Consider the following 17,003-nt stretch of genomic DNA (forward strand, 5'->3'; position numbering starts at 1 on the left):
ATTGCAATGGCTTCTTTCATCTGTGTGCCTGCGTCTCATGCTAGGCCTACAGAAGCAGACCACAAAAAGGCACAAGGGCCATCTTTGGAGTCGGACCAGCCAAAAGCTGAATCCTGGCTCTGCCACTTCCTAGCTATGCAACCTGGGGCAAGTCGCTCCACCCTTCTGATCCTCCAGCCCTCGTCTGTCAAGTGGGCATAATAATAGTACCTACCTTCAAGGTTTCATTAGATAATGTATGGGAAGTGACCTTGGACAATATTCAGCAAATGGAAATTACTTCATAAATGCTAGCTGCAGTTGATAAAGCAGGGACCATGTCTCATTCAGCTTTGGGTCTTTAGTACCTAGTTGAGGCTGGTATCCAGTAAGTATTCAGTAAGTGCTTGTGTAGATGGAATTGAAGCCAGGTGAGGAGTTGGCCACACAGGTACAAGAGGAGGTAGTGCAGGCAGGAGGATGGATACGGGGTGGCGGGGGGGCTCTGAGAATCCGCAGCAGGCAATGGTGTCGGGGTCCATGGGGGAGCCAGGGGGCTGGGTCTCGGGAGCCAGACTCTTCAGTGGCTCTCAAGTGTCAGGATAGGAGCAGGGCACTTGGTAAAAAGGCACTCTCCCAGGGTCCGTCTTAGCAGGTCTGGGATCACCATCCTTGACGGGTGCCAGGGGATTCAGAGGGCCACCCCCTGAGAGACCCCACTGGTTTCTGGGTCACAAACTCAGATGCCTCCATGGGCCAGATGGGTGACGTGGATGGGTGAAGGAAGATGCTGGGCACCGCGGCCAACCAGAGAGCACAAGCCTCATCTAGAGGGGAGCCATACTCCCAAGTGGGGACTTGGTATTGCCAGGTCTCCTAGTTTTTTCAAGAGAGGCTGAAAATCAAGACTTATAAAGGGAATTTCCTGATTTTTAGATGCTGAGAAACAAGTCAGATTTTTGAAACACCGAAAGGCCAAATAAAACATGTCTGTAGGCCAGAGAAGAGCTGCCACTCGGAGTCCTCGGTCTAGGGCCATGGTTCTCAGCCAGGGCGGTTTTGCACCCCAGGGAACACTGGGCTGCGTCTGAGATCGGTTTCCTTGTCCCAGCTTGGGGTGGGGGTGGGGAATGCTACTGGCATCTAGTGGTTAGAGGCACGGGATGCTGCTAACCCCCCTCAATGCGCTTGCCGCCGCTCCCACCTCAAAGAGTTATATGGCCAGAAAGGAAGTTGAACTGGCATGAGTTGTGGGCAGAAGAAAAAGGAAGGGCCGGAGACACCTGCCACCTGATTTTTACAGACTTATTTCGGTCAGAGAGACAGGGCTCTGCCCTTCAACCCTGAGGAGCCCCAGCTGCCGTGGCTGGGCCCTTGCTGGTCAGGTAGAATTGTTTTCTACAGTGTGCACACTTCCTGTAGAAAAGCAGCCTGCCACCCCCAACCTCTACAGGCATGAAAGTCATGCTAGAAATTCAGACAAATGAGTGCTAATACATTGCCACTTGGGTCCCCACGGGCTGGGTGTAATGGTCTTTTAGACGTTATCAGGGTTTTGGCCCCCTGTTCCTGGTGGAATGTTTGGTTTGGGTTCATCATTCATTCAGTCATTTCTGGAAGTGTAGTTGAGAATATTTCCATTCCCAACCATAACAAAATAAAATGTCTCTGAGTTCTGTGCAGTTCAGTAATGATTTGCTGAGGGCTTGCTCTGTGGCCAGCTCAGCGCTTGGTGCTGCGGGGCAGATGAGCAGAGACTTGGGCGGGTTCCATCTGGAGGCTTAACCATCCTGTGGAGAAAACACAAGAACCAGACCTGCAGCCCTTCCCCTGCAGTCCACCCTCTGCACACCAGTGTCTTCATCTGCCTCAAACACTGTTCTGGTCACCATTCTCTCCCACTCAGAAACCTTCTATGGCTCTCAGTTCTACTCCAGATGAAGCCTGCACTCCCTTAGCCTTGGTGATCTGACCCAGCCTCCATTTCAAGCTTACTTTCTGCTCTTCTGTTGTTGTGCGAGTCTCTTTGCAAACCAAACTTTGCCCTAGGCCCAGTCTCCTGCCTTTTCTCAGGCTGTGCCCCCCCTCCCCCACCTACCGTGCCATTTCTGGCCATTCACGCAAAGTGAGACGGCCCTGGTGGTACTCCCCCCATCCTCTTCATCACTTCATCCCACATCACTTCATCTTTCACCCTCTGTAGCTCTGTGGGCCTCCTGCCTTATTTATGTTCTTGACCCTTGACCTACCAAACTGGGAGATTCTCAAGGGGAAAAGCTGATTAAAAATTCAACTTTATGTTCCTTTCCTGGGCAACCTGCTAGTCTTGTCTCTGGCATCTGGTGGGTGTCCACTCAGCCTGCTGCTAGCTCTTCATCTGTGCCTGGCCTGGTGCCGGGTGCTCCCATAAGTGTCATCTCTCTGTATCCTCACAGGGACTCTGTGACACTCGTGACATCATCCTACTAAGGCTATAGGAGCTTTCACTTCATTCATAGACTCATTCAACAGACGTGTTTAATGAGCGCACCCACCATGCCACAGGCTCTGTGGTGTTACAGGGACATGGGAGTGGGAAACCCAGGAAGCAGACTCTGAGACGGCCGAAGTTGGCATCTAGCAGAATGGCGAGGGAGCATTCTTGGGGTCCACACTTTGGGAGGGCAGGGGAGGGAGCGGGGAGAAGTCAAGCCATGTTGCAGGCAGCCTGCTAGACATCTTGGACAGCTCTATGAACAGGTCTAAAGATGGAGCAGCTCTTCAGAGCTGTCCCAGTTGAGAGGGGAGAGGCAGACCTCTATGCCCCCCTCTCCCCACATTTGTCTTCAGACAGAACCTGTCAGTCGTTGGAAGGGATGTCACCTTGTCTACCGAGGCCGCCCCTGAAGGCTACTCTTGGCTGGGCGCAGTCTGCTGCTAGCCCTCCCAGGAGCTGGGATATCTGAGCATCTGCCATCAGAGAGAATATCTCTTTGTGCTCATGGGGACTTCATTCAAGGGGGGAAAACAAATGATCAATGAATTAACATGTAAACAAGCAAGGTCATTACACTTCCCTTAATAAGTTCAAAGAAGGACAGAAACAGGTGCTCATTTTATACACAGGGAAGCTGAGATGTCCAGAGGTTTAATGGCTTAAAGCTCCATCTCCAATCCTGGTCTCTGGCTCCAAAATTCAGCCCCTCTCTACTGTATAACCAGGCCTGTGCTAATCACCTAGGACCTCAAAAGTCAAGCTAAAGAGCTGGTCGTGATCTTGTAGGGATTGAGGAGGCTCTGGAGGGAATAAAATACAAAATGACACTGGCAAAGGCATGCAGAACTGGGGACCAGAGTTAGAGACTTAGTTAAGGCACAGCTTTAGAAGTCTGGGTCCTGCAATGATGATGTGTTCTGGGACTGGTGGTCACAGATGCTTAGGATGATTTTGGCTGCGGGTAAAAGAAAACTGTAGCTTCAAGTGGCTTAACCAGCAAAACCACAGAAGTGGAAGTTGCCTGGGGTCAGGCTCTGGGTTCAGTTGAACCAGTTTCTCAGCAGCTCATGAAGGAGCCAGATTTCTTTTGCTCTGCTACCCAAGGTTACTTCCTCTTCTGGTCCTAAGGTGCCTGCTGGTCACAACTGGAGTCCTCAGTAGAAAAGCTAAAACCTTCGCTCAACCATCTAAGTCCTTCTCTTCCATCCAGTTAAGTCACATGCTCAGCCCTGGACTAATAGTTCATACCAGAATAATCTACCGTCTCGAGTTGGGATGGGGTCAGCTTCCCTGGAAGCTGAGCGGGAGGAATCAATACAGCTGGAGGAATCAATAAAGAGCCAAATTCATGGCTCTCTTAGGAAGCAGAAAGAGTGCTGGGGATAGATATTGGGGAGAGAGTCAGCCTTACCTGCTACCTGACTCTCTGGAGAGAGTCAGCGGACAAGATTGAGCAGTTTGAGGGCAGGACATGGTGACAGATTGGATTGAAGGGGAAAGACCAACATTTTATTTTATTTATTTATTTTTTTTCAGAAACAACTCCAAGGTTTCCCATTGCCATGCTTGGGATAGTATTATCTCATTGACCAAACTCAAGGGGATGAGGAAAATTTCAGATCTGATTTTGGATAATTTGAGTTTGATGTGATGAGGAGACATTCAAACTGTATTGTTTTGCAACAGCCAGAGCTATAGGTCTTTGAGCTGGGGCTCCAAGTACTGCAGGACAGAGCCCAGGAGAGGACTGCCGAAGTGGAGACATGGCTGCAGGTCACTGAGAAGTGGAAGCTAGAGTCAGAAGTGTGTGGGGAGCCGGCTGGGGCAGGGGCTGAGAAGGCAAGGCTGGTGGGAGTTTGAGAGGCAGGGCTTTCCTGGCAGAGCTGCTTATAGGAATTTATCGGACAAGGGTCTCTGCTCATGTGCACAGTGACAGGGTACAAGGATGTTCACCCCCTCATTGTCTGAAATGTTAAGAGACTGGAGACAACCTAAATGTCCATTGCTATGGAGCTGTTTAATTAATTATGACAATCGGGTATGTGGAACTTCAGGCAGCTCTTAAAAAAGGAGGGTGCAGGACCTCTGTGACTGCAAAGGAGGAATCTCAAACATGGTTCGGTGGGAAAAAGCAAGATGAAAAGATGGGTATAGAATACTTCCATTTGTGTTAAAAAAAAGAATATATGCTATCCAAATGTGTGTTTGTGTATTCATAGACTGTTTCTGGAAGGTATCAAAAGAAACTTCTAATAGCAGTTGCCTCTGGGTGAGGTTCTGGGAGCTTGGAAGACTTATTTTTACTTTTTACCTTGCTGGCTGTTAGAGTTTCTTTAACCATGTGCATTTATTACCTATCAAAAAATGTTAGATCATAAAAATAAATACATAAGAAACTGGGTCTTGAGTGTCAGAGAGCTTAGTGAGACTTAGGACTGAGAGGAGGCCACTGGAGGGTGTCAGAGAGTCCAGAGTCCAGTCAGAGAGGCAAAAGTCAGGGAGAGGGGCCACAGGGGAAACTGAGGCACAGGCTGTCCACTTCCTTGTGAGAATCTGGAATAGAATGAGGTGGGCGTAGCTGGTTGGGTTCATTGAGCATCACTGCAGATGCATGGGATGCAACTGAAGGTCCCCCTGGGAGCTCTGCACAGGAGGTTCTGCTCAGGCTCTGCTGTGGTTTGGGGTTGGGTCCCCTATCTTTAGCCACCAGAGCTGCAGGGAGGTCTAAGCAGGTCTCTGGACTGCCCAGTGCTTTGGCTATCTTTTAAGAGACCTTCAGATGGGTGTTTTCTGGCAATTGAAGTACCAGAAGCTGAGAGAAAGGCTATAAGGTAGGAAAAGGAGCCTAGGAAGGTATCATGTCTGGTCCTGAGCCTCCATCTGCTACTGCTGAGTCCGGGGTTCCTGACCTCTGTGGGGGAGGGAGGAAGGCTGGTCTCTGCCCATCAGCTGCTGGTCATGCTTGAGCTGAGGGAGCTGAAAGGGGGAGCAGGATGACTTGACTCTCAGGGAGCGGAGATCAGGGCTCCTGTTTTCTTTTTCTTTCCTTCTTTCCTTCCTTCTTTTCTTTTTCTCTTTCTTTCTTTCTTTTCTTTCTTTTCCTTCCTTCCTTCCTTTTCTTTCTCTTTCTTTCTTTCTTAATTCAAGTATAATTAACGCACAGTGTTATATTAGTTTCAGGTGTACAAAATAATGATTCAACAATTCTGTACATTAGTGTTCATCATGATAAGTGTATTCTTGATTCCCTTCACCTATTTCACTCATCCCCACTGGCCCCCCGCCCCCGGCAACCACCAGTTTGTTCTCTGTATTTAAGAGCCTGTTTTTGGGGGGTTGTCTCTTTTTTTTTCTTTGTTTTCTTGTTTTGTTTCTTAAATTCCACATATGAGTGAAATCATGTGGTATTTGTCTTGCTCTGACTGATATTTCATTTAGCATTATACCCTCTAGGCCCATCCATGTTGTTGCAAATGGCAAGATTTCATTCTTCTTGACGGCTGAGTAATATTCCATTTTATGTATACACAACATCTTCATCCATTCATCTATCAGTGGGCACGTGGGCTGCTTCCATATCTTGGCTATTGTAAATAATGTTGCAATAAACATAGGGGTGCTTATATCTTTTAGAATTAGTGGTTTCATTTTCTTTGGGTAAATACTCAGTAGTGGAATTACTGAATCGTGGTAATTTTATTTTTAATTTCTTAAGGAACCTCCATACTGCTTTCCACAGTGGCTGCACCAGTTGGCATTCCCACCAACAGTGCACAAAGGTCCCATTTCCTCCACATCCTTGCCAAGACATGTTATCTCTTGTGTTTTTGATTTCCAAGGCTCCCATTTTCAACATGGAAATCTTCACATGAGAGTCCAGACAAACAGGAAGAGTATTAGCCAAAATAATAATAATAATAGTAATAAGAAGAAGAAACCTTGAGTAACAGAGAATCCTAGACTCTTCAGGCTGGGTGGGACCTGGAGATAATTTGTTCACTGTTTTCTGAATTGTCTCTCTCAATATACTAAATGTGTAAGTCACCTCAAGATCATCTAAACTATATACTACAGCTCTCCTTAAAAAGCCCATGTACATGAGAGTATGAAAGCCTCTGAAAAGTCCTGTTGTAAGAAAACCTGTCTCCCTTGGTCCAACTAGCTTTTCCCAAATGCATTTGCTTACAGAAGCCTCTGCCCCCTTTTTTTAGTGTAGCAGTCAGTAGTGACCCCCAGACCAAGCTTTGGGAGGTGATGCTTTAGTTTAAGCTTCTTCTTTTGTAGATGTGGTAAGTAAGGCTCCAAGGCCACATGGCCAGTCAGTGATGCAGAGGAGGCAACAATGTTGATCTCCTGCCTTGTGTTCTGTAGGCTGTTAACCTCTGTAGTTCATGATGAATTGAGATGCTAGATATTATTTCTCAAACTGTGTTCCATGGAACCCCGCTCTCATGAGGTGCTAGTGAATATTGAGCTAGGGACACATCAGCTTAGGACCCACCCACAGAATAAAGAAAGATGAACAGATTGATTGGTTGTGGGCTTCTCAGAATCATTAACTTGGTGATGTCTCTGCAAATCACCAAGGCAGGGAGGTATAAGTTTCCCCAACTTATTTGGCCAGGGAATTCCTTTTGCAAGGGACCTCTCCCTGTGGATTTGTTTCATGTCTAGAGTTGAGTTGAGTAATTCAAGTCTAGATCAATAAGGTTTATATTGGTTTCTGTACCTATTCCCACCCCATCCCAAGAATTCCTGCCCTTTCTTTGTTGAAAAGGAAATTGGTCAACGCAACCAGTGACCTTCTCCCCCTCTGACATTTGTTCTTCCATATTCCAGAGCAAGGAGATTGGCCTGCAGATGCATGAGGAGCTCCTGAAGGTCACCAATGAGCTCTACACAGTAAGTCCTACTCAGGCTCTGCTGCTGGGCTTGGGATTGGGTCCCCTTTCTTCAGTACCAGGAGCCAAAGGGAGTCTAACCAGAGACCTGGGATGACCCCGGGCATTTTTGCTGTATCTAGTGCCCAAGTGACGGGGGGTTGTCATGGTGGGATGTAATGGTTTACAACCCCAGCTTCTGATTCTATATGCCTGGGGTGGGGCCGTGGGCATGTTTAGTTTGTATACGTTCACAAGAGATCTGCATGACTTGCCAGCTGTGGGAATGTTTTACCTACCAAAGCAGAAGACACAAGGTCAAGGTGGGGACAGCATGGACACAAAACTTCCCGAGGCAGGGATGTGGGTTTGGGGTCAGGTGCAGTGGGCTGAAGTTGAGGTTTGCTCCCTATTGGTGATGGAAACTTAGGCAGATATGTAGCTCATCTGGGTTTCAGCATTCTCATCTGCAAAATGGAGCACTGTTCTGAGGAATCACATGAGGTGAAGGAGGTGAGCATGCCTTGTCATCTCCAAGGAATGATTTCAGAACATTACAGCTTGGCCCAGAACTGACCTTGCTACCTACATGGAGGCAAGATCTCACTGGACTTGGGATAGGTATTAGAATCCAAGAGGGTCAGGGAATGGGGAATGCAGACACACCAAATTATGATGCAGGAGTTTACTGATTGTGCCCTGAGGGCCCTTGGGCTTCTTTATGGAGGAATGTGGTGAACCTCAGGGACAACCTAGGGGAGTGGGGCCAGGTAGCCCCTGCAGGGGGAGCTCTAGACCCTTCACCCTCAAAGACAGTCAGGGTAGAATAAAGCTGTTGTATTTTAAGTATGTTAGGGTTCCTTTTAAAGTTTCTTATTAAAAGTGGGGATTCTGCTGCTAAAATTATATTTGAGGAAGGGAAAGAACAATAGGTTGCTAGAAGACCCCTCTCTTTGGTGTTATGATCTTTCTGTAGTCACGTCCTGTGTGGCCAGCAGGTAGTGGACTTCTCAGAGGCTGAGAGCTATTGCCCAAGAGCCTGGACCTTAGGTTGGAATTCCTGCCTCAGATTCTAACCAGTGATGGTACTTCTCTGGGCCTCAGTCTCCCACTCAGTAAAATGGGGGCGAGAGCTCCTAGAGGTTAACCTATTGAGAGCTGAAACTCACATTTCATTTATTTCAAGTTAAGGAGCACAACCTGAGCCCCGGACAGTTTTTAGCTGGGTCATTGCTTAGGGGAAAGGAAGAATTGCTACTTCTCAAGCGACTGAGTCAGCTGCACTGTGGGGGGAGAATTGTCTCCAGATCCTAAAGCCAGAGACCTGGGTTCAAATTCAGTTGTTAAACAAAAATCGTAACACCTACGTCTTGCAGACCCCATGGGAGTTGAGGGATACCAGATATGTAAAGCATGCATAGAACAAAGAACAAGAAGGCACGGTGTATCAGAAGTTCTTGTACTACCATCATCATGATTTTTGCCTCCCTGGCGAGTGTGAAACCGGCTGTTGTGCCTCCCCGGTGGGGGAAGGGTGGTGATAAATGTGCAAAGCTGGTCACCAGATGCGCCTTCCTTACTCAGAATTCTGCAGATGACTTGGCTAGACCAGCGTTCCCCAGTCTAGGTCCTTTTTATGGTCCTCAGGCACCTCCTTGAATGGATCACTTTCCTCTGTGACATTTCAACACCTGGGTCCTGGTGCCAGGGACTCCCTCCCCAAGCCACTCCCACCCAGGTCTCTAACCTTTCCTCTGGGCTCCAGCTGGGCTCCTCTCCTCCAGGCCCCCTGCATACCCCTGAGTACCACTCTGCTCTGCTTCTTTACCCCAGCCCCTCCCCCTGCTTACAGTTGTCCTCTTTTCTTCTCTGCTTGTGTGTGTCATACTCATTTTTCAAACCCAGACCAAACTTCACCTTTGGAAAGCTATTACCTCCAGGCTTTGAATTCTTACAGCAGTTTAAAAAAACCTGTCATGTTATCCTCGTGTCCCCAGTTGGCATGTAATCTCCCGAGAGCCAGATCTTGGTCAGTAACACTGTACTTAATGCCCAGGGACTCAGTTTGAACCCAATGTGTGGCCTCTGGCAGGTCACTTCACCTCTCAGTCTCACCTGTGATCAACAGACCTGGCAGGTTGTAAACCGGATGAAGCAGGCGGGGATTGGGAAGCTGGTGCTGGGGCCCAGCACGGTGCCCTGAATCCAGCAGGCGTTCCACGCACACTGGCCTCTGCCGGCCACGGGGCAGGGCACCTGGACAGAACTGCTGCTGGTGGCAGAGGCTCAGACCAGGCTCATGACAGCCTGCAGATGGCCTCAGAGCTGGTGCTGGAGGAAGGGCCACACCTCCTCAGCTCTGTCCTATAGCCAATCTTGGAGGACTGGGGCCTCAGAGGGCCAGCAGCACGCCCCCCCCCCCAATCATTTATTGACTGCACACAGAGTCTTCAGTGGTTGCCCAGAAGTCATTTAAATTCGAGCATTTGGGGCCGCCTGTCGCGGACCCAGTGCTGCAAGAGGCACAGCAGCGGGCTGGGCTGTGAACATTTCGAGAGTTGTCTTTGAAGTATCTTGTACATCCCCAGTGTTGCCAGGGCGCTTGCTGAAGCAGAGGAGAGGGATGTATGAATAAATGAAGGAAAATGGTTTTGCTCACGAGTTTCGAGTCTGGGTGGGGAGACAAGAGTAGAGTACGTGAACTGGTGATAGAGCAGTCCAAGCCGGAGCGGAGTGCGTGCTGGATACATGGACTCCGAGGAGGGCACCAAGCCCTTGAACCCTGTGAGGGCTGCCCCGTGTTCTCCGCTGTGTGCCCAGAGCAGTGCTGGCACATAGTAGGCCCACACCTATTCACCGAGTGCAGAAACGGGAGGGAGAGTGTTTGCATGCAAGAGAGATCGAGGCTTCAGAAAAGTGCTGGCTCCAGGTGGGCTGCCGTGATCAAGGGTGAGTTTTGAACTTGGTGCCTTTGGAGGGGTAGGAATGAAAGAAGCAGAGGGGAAGAGAGGTGGGAAAAGGGAATTCTTAGCAGGGACAGCAGGGCAGGATGCCAGCAGAACAAACCGATTACAGACCGATCTGGGTTTGAAGTCTCACTGCATCACCTACCAGCTTGGCCAAGCCAGTTGACATCCTTGGGCCTCATTTTCTTTATTGCCAAAACAAGGGTAGTAACAACTGTGGCCATTTTGTGAGTGCTCTCACACTGTAATAGGTACTTCATATGTATTATTTACTTAACGTATTTTACCGATAAACTGAGGCACAAAGAAGGACCTTGCTTGAAGGCCTTTGTAGCAGTTTTCAGTGGCTGCACAACGAACTATGTCAAAACTCAGTGACTTAAAACAACAACCATTTTGTTGGCTCATGATGTCGTAGGTCGGCAGTTCGGGCTGAGTTCAGGTAGGGCCACTGACATGACTCCAGGCTTCTGGCCAATTAGAAGAAGAGCCCCAAGTGGGAAATGCCCAGTGTGCCAGCACTTTTCAAGCCTCTGCTTGTGTCCTACTTGCACATGGGCTATTGGCCAGAAGTCACACAGCCAAGTCCATGGCAGAGGCACGGAGAATAAACATCACCTCTTGATGGGAGTTACATGCCAAATCACAGTGCAGAGGGGCATGCTTGCAGCCGGGGGGGGGGCAGCCACCCAGCTGCTAAGGACACTGTGGACCCCAAATCCCATGCTTCGTTATTAGGGATTTCTTTCGAGCACTTTCTAGTTACCAGGCCTGGTTACACAACTTCCCCTCCTCTCCCAGCCCTGGAGTCACGACCATTGGTGACTGGGGAACGAATGATGTTGAGAAAAGATTATCCAGTAAGCCTCACTTTTGTTCTTGTGATGTTTTCTAGAGGAGGGGACGTGGTCAGGGGGTACTACTGAGCACAGGATGATGGAGATAAATGCTAAGGGCCATCTGTCACCCACTTTAGGGAAAAGACTTGTCCCATCTGAGACCAGGGTGCAGAGGAGACTGCAGGGCTGGCCATTTGTTCGTTCATCTGTTCATTCATTCACTCAAGAAGCCTTCTGTCTGACTTCATCACCTTGAGGTGCCCTCCTTTCTAAAACATGCCAGCATGTGTGCAAACACACGTGCATGTGTGAGCATGCGTGTACACCCCCCCCCCCCACGCCCCACCTCACCTGTTTTTCCCTGAACTGCCATCAGTCAGCCTGGCACAGTAGAGCCCTCGATCACATATGTCGGCCCGGGAGGGAAAAAGGGCAGAAGTTGAGAGTGTGGGCCAATGTGCTAATCCTTCCAGAAGAGGCAAAAACAAAACAAACAGACAACAAAAAACCCCACTGTGTTTTCATCCTTCAGCTAAAAATATGTTCAGGTTTTCGGTATAGTCCTAGATCATGAAATGTATTTGTCGTGTTTTGAAGCGACAAATGCTGCAGCATCCCCCGGGTGGCCCTTTCTTTGTGCTCAGTCGCTGTGCTCCAGGCTTTCCCAGGCAGGCCTGCCTGCCTTCCAGGCCCCTAGCTGCGGAAGGGGCCCCCGAGACTTGGCTTGGGGTCACGTGGAGGGGGCCCGAGGTGGGTCCACACCCAGCCACAGCTGGTGACAGGTAGAGACTGATTGGAGTAATGAATGGACTGTACTTTCCACTTGCTCAGACTTTGATTTGATTTTGTGCTGGGCTCAGGGGTATGAAAGCACCTCTGGGCCCCCAGGCAAATTTTTGTGAAGGCATCTCCTTTCTGATGTCCACCCTCAGGGATGTAGGTGGTGGAGAGAGCCTGAAACTAGGAGCCCAGCCTCCCGGGTTCTGTCTCCAGCTCTATCCTGGGCTCACCGCGAGTCTTCCTGGAATGACACCTCCATGTCTGTTGCCATTCATGGTTCCATCATGTCATTGGGCCTTCTTTCTTTAATATTTTTCTTTAAATTGACTCACTTAAAAAAAAATCTCCCTGTCCTAATGAATTAGTGGGAAAGTAGCCTTGTGCATTGGGAAGATCACAGGTTTTAGAGTCAGCCGGGCCTGGGTTCAAGGCCCTGTCCATTGTCACACCGTCTGACTATGGGGATGTTACCAACATATCTCTGGATTGTTCTGAGAAGAGTGAGTGGCAGAGAGCATAGCATGATGCCTGGCAAACACCAGGGCTAAATCGTTGTGTATTTTGTGAAAGAATGGAGCATAAATGTTTTTCCTATGCACTTGGGCATCTTTCCTCTCTCCCCCATCCTTCATTGCCACCGGGCCAGTCAGAGCCCAGAGATTGTTTTGCCCGAAAAAGGGCAATCACTCGCTGCCCTTTCTCCCATCCCCGAGGCTTGCTCTCTATTATGCATACTCCATACTCCAGCCGGAGGCACTTTCCTTTTCAAAAAATTTAGAAATGGATAATACATGCACTTGGTAAAAAGCAATGATTAAACAGTATAGAGTTACACAGAAGTAGGTCTCCTGTTGCCCGAGTGCCCCTTACTCCATACAGCCTCGGTTCCTGGTTTCTAGTTCAGCAGTACCTTTTCACAGAGATGTCTGCTTCATCAGCAGGCATACACGTATGCATGTATCCTGCTCACCCCTGTTTTTATGCAGGTGGTAACAACGGGACCTACAGTTCTGCATCTTGCTTTTGTAGTTATATTTTGGAGATTGGTTCATATCCCTAATAATTAGAGGCTCCCCTTTTATATGGTGCTTATCATGTGCTGGGCACTGGGCTAAATGCTTTACATATCTTAATTCATTTCATCCTCACCATGACCCGTTGAGGTGGCTGATAGTATTACCACCCCATTTTATTTTATTTTAAAGATTTTATTTATTTATTTGACAGAGAGATAGACAGAAGAGCCCAAGCAGAGGGAATGGCAGAGGGAGAGGGAGAAGCAGGCTCTGCACTGAATAGGGAGCCTGATGCAGGACTCGATCCCAGGACCCTGGGATCATGACCTGAGCCGAAGGCAGATGCTTAACCATCTGAGCCACCCAGGCGCCCACCACCCCATTTTAGAGATGAGGGACTGGAGGCACTGAGAGGTCAGGTAGCCAGCCCAAGGTCACCTGGCTGGGGAGTGGCAGAGCCAGCTCCTAGTCTACTCCCCGAAGTTACTTATAGAAATATTCAACTATTTCCATAAATATATATAAGTCCTACATACCTTTGTTTTGGACGGATATGATCTTTCACATTAGTGGATGACAAACAGCTTGGCATGAACAGAAGAGTTCCGGAAGTTAAATGAAGGTACGACAGTGTTCATTCTCGCTGGTGCCTGCACAGTGGAGGCATTAGACCTGTGAGCGCTAAGCCAAGTTTTTCCTTCTGATGGGATTGAAGAGAACTGGAAGGGTTAATAACACATCTGTAACACCTAAAACCATCTTGCTGACACAGGTGGTTTCCATCTCAGACTTTGAGAAACACTGAGCCAGTGCAAGTTAGCTGGGCTCCGGTCCTTGATTTGGCCCATCTGTGGCACGAAGGCAGGAGACTAGAGGAACTTTGAGGCTCCTCTCCAGCTTTTATCTTCATGTCATGTTCCCCTCAGAGGGAGACGAGGGCATGTCTCCAACTCAGGGTGAGGCAAGGCGGGCTCTGCCGAATCATCACAGCCAGCTGGCCAGGGTGTGGCCCAGGTTCATTTAGGGATGGAAGTGGTCCTAAGAACAGGGGGACGAGGTTTCCCTCCAGACAACCTCCTGACCTCTCCCATCTCTCCCTCCAAGACATTCGTTCACTCGCTCAGCATGCATTTACTGATCCTCCACTGTGTCCAGAGGATGGAACGTGGCTACACCATGTGACAAGTGTCCTTATGGGGACATGGACACAGTGAGAGGAGGCGTGGGGAGATGAAGTCCACCTGGGCATCAAGAAGGCCACAGAGAAGAGGTGGCATATGATTTGGATCTGAAGGACACTGGATTCCCCTGGGCTGGGGGAGCAGCACTGACGGCAGCAGTGAAGCAGGAAGCTGGGAGCTCAGGGAGTCAGTGCTGTCTGTGGTGAGCTGGGCACTAACGTGGGCCAGCTGGGCACAGGACTGAGGAGGGCAATGGGGAGGCAAGCAGGGACTCCTTCAGTAGCGAGGGATAGGAATCCATGCAAGCTGGCGGGAGTGAAAAATCAGTGTATTGAATCTCAGAGGTTCACACACTTGTTTGGCTGTCTCCTCAGTAGGGTGTGTATTCTGTGAGGCACACACACCGTTTTCCACGGAGTAGTATTGCCAGCACCTGGTATGGTACCTGGCATATCACAAACTGCTCAGTAGATACCTAATGATCGAGGTGTAGCTGTTCTCCCCACACCTTCAATAGGCTCACCAGATCAAAGGCAGGAGACCACACCTCCTCCATTTTATACTATTCCCTCCCTCACTTTCCCTCCTTCCTTTCTGTCTCCCTGTCTTCCTTTCCTCTTTTCTTCCATCAGTCCGACCGTCCATCCGTCCATCCGTCCATCCATCCGTTTGCTTTCCTCTGTGATGTCTTCATGATCGGACAGGCTTCTCCCACGGGGTGACAAAGATGATCCCTCACTGCAAGCTCACTTTTTATCAGCTCGGTGCCTCCTGGTGGAAAATTAATATACCCTTCCCAGCATTTCCAGCAAAGCCCCGGGCTGTCTCTGATTGGCCTGGCTGGGATCATGGGCTCCAATCACTGTGGTCAGGCTAACATCATGTTTACTGATTGGCCAGGCCTGCGTCTCATGCCCACCCCTGGGATTGGAGGGAGGTGTCAATTTCCCATGAGCCACCAGGACTAGAAGGCTGGAGGGGAATTTTGGGGATTTCCTCAAAGAAAATCAGGAAGGTGTTCCAGAAGGAGGAGGACTGGATGATCCTAGGCAGAGAGAAACAACAGGTGTCCACTGAGGGGGAGTAACTGGGGGAGAATATGGAGGTGACTCCATCGGCTAGTACGCAAGCAAACACCTGATACACCTGTAAGCTGTTCCTCAAACCTGTTTGACTCTTGCTCTTTCTGGGCTTAGTGCTCACACTGCTCCCTTTTTCTGGAATATTCTACCCCCGCTCCTGCCCTGTTCACTCAGGTAACAGCTACTCTTCCTTCAAGGTTCAGTTTTGTTTTGTTTTTTAAGGATTTTATTTATTAGAGAGCGAGCGTGTGCAAGCGGGGGGAGGGGCAGAGGGAGAAGGAGAAGCAGACTCCCTGCTGAGCACGGAGCCCCACGTGGGGAGTGGGGGCTCCATCCCAGGACCCCGGGATCATGACCTGAGCCAAGGCAGACGCTCAGCTAACTCAGCTACCCTTTCAGAGTTCACTTTGGATGACACTTCCTCCAGAAAGCCATCCTTTAGCACTTTCTATTTCCCTTATCATAGCACTTATTATATGTGATAGTAGCTTGTAAACTTGTTCATGTCCCCTCTAGAGAGTGTATTCTGTGATGGTGGAGACCCTGTCTTTCACACTATAGTATTTACTAGTATAGTACCTAGCACATAACGAGCTGTTCAGTAAATATTGAGCAAATATTTGAACAAATATTTGAATAATATTTGAATAAATATTGAACAAACGAATATTGATCAAAGGTGTAGCTGTCTCCCTACTTCCAAATGTATTCCCCAGAGTCAAAGGCAGTAGAACTGTATCCTCCCCACTTTATTATCCCTCCTCTCTTTCCTCTGTTATTTCCTTCCTTCCATCCATCCATCCATCCATCCATCCATCCATCCATCCATCCATTTACCCACCCACCCATCTTCCATTCAACCATCTTCCTATCTATCCATCCTTCCATCCATCCGTCCTTCCACCTACACATCCAGCCAGCTGTCATTCATTCATTCATGCAAATATATACTGATACTTGCTGGGTACCACTCTCTGCTTTAGTACAGGGAATATGTTCATGAACAAGGTCCTGGCCCTCTGTACTTTGCCGTGTAGTTGCAGTGAGATAGTGTGTAGACGTGCAAATTGAGTAAATAAGATAACAATTATAAATTCTAGAGAGAATGTAGGCCACGCAGAGTATGGGTGGTCATACTGAAATTTGGGAACTCGCTTTTCCTTCAAGGATGTCTTTGGCATGCACTGGCCCAGGATTTCACCCATACACAGCTCTTGGATGGCTCAGAGATGGCCCTGCCTCTGGGGTAGAGAAGTGCGCGTGAACTTCACTGTTGAGAACCTGTTGTCAAACAGCGAATTCTTATCTTGCTCCAGCATGTCCCTTTTTTGATGCTGTCAACTTCTATATTTCCTTTGGCTTCTTTTGCATTTAAACGAGGGTCTGAAGGACTATGCATATATTACTTTCTTGTTTTTGTGATCTGAGGATTTGGGAAGATGCAGAAAGCAAAGTGTATGCTGCAGAAGGCAGTGTGATTACTACAAACAGCAGTGTCCACAGCTCAGAAGTCCTAGCTGTCTGGCTTGCTGTGTGACTTTGTACAATTCACTTGTGACTTCTGAGCCTCAGTTTCTTTCAATGATGGGTTAATACACCAAGATTTCTGCAGAGCCTTTTGAGAATGTATGAAACTGATCTGTGTCGAAGAACAGTGGTCTCAATTTATATGTCCCTACAGGATCCTTCTCAGCCGGTGCTAGACTTGTTCCAAGGGGCCTCCCTGATAGGGTCTGGAGGGTTGGAACATGAACATCCCATTAAGCCAGGCGGGTGCCTCTGAGGGGCTCTTCAGAGGGGCCAA

General features: G+C 48.8%; 1 protein-coding gene across 2 annotated transcripts in view; it reads left to right on the forward strand.

Moving 5' to 3' along the window:
* Window positions 1–17,003, forward strand: part of SRGAP3 (SLIT-ROBO Rho GTPase activating protein 3) — a 241,093-nt gene that overhangs the window by 150,546 nt on the left and 73,544 nt on the right. For both annotated transcript variants that reach the window (XM_021695153.1, XM_021695154.1), the window contains exon 4: window positions 7,295–7,357. In XM_021695153.1, the coding sequence (XP_021550828.1) occupies window positions 7,295–7,357 (63 nt within the window). The remainder of the gene's footprint in view (window positions 1–7,294; window positions 7,358–17,003) is intronic.

Source organism: Neomonachus schauinslandi, chromosome 1 (assembly GCF_002201575.2).
Source record: "Neomonachus schauinslandi chromosome 1, ASM220157v2, whole genome shotgun sequence".
In the NCBI taxonomy this organism is placed as follows: Eukaryota; Metazoa; Chordata; class Mammalia; order Carnivora; family Phocidae; genus Neomonachus; species Neomonachus schauinslandi.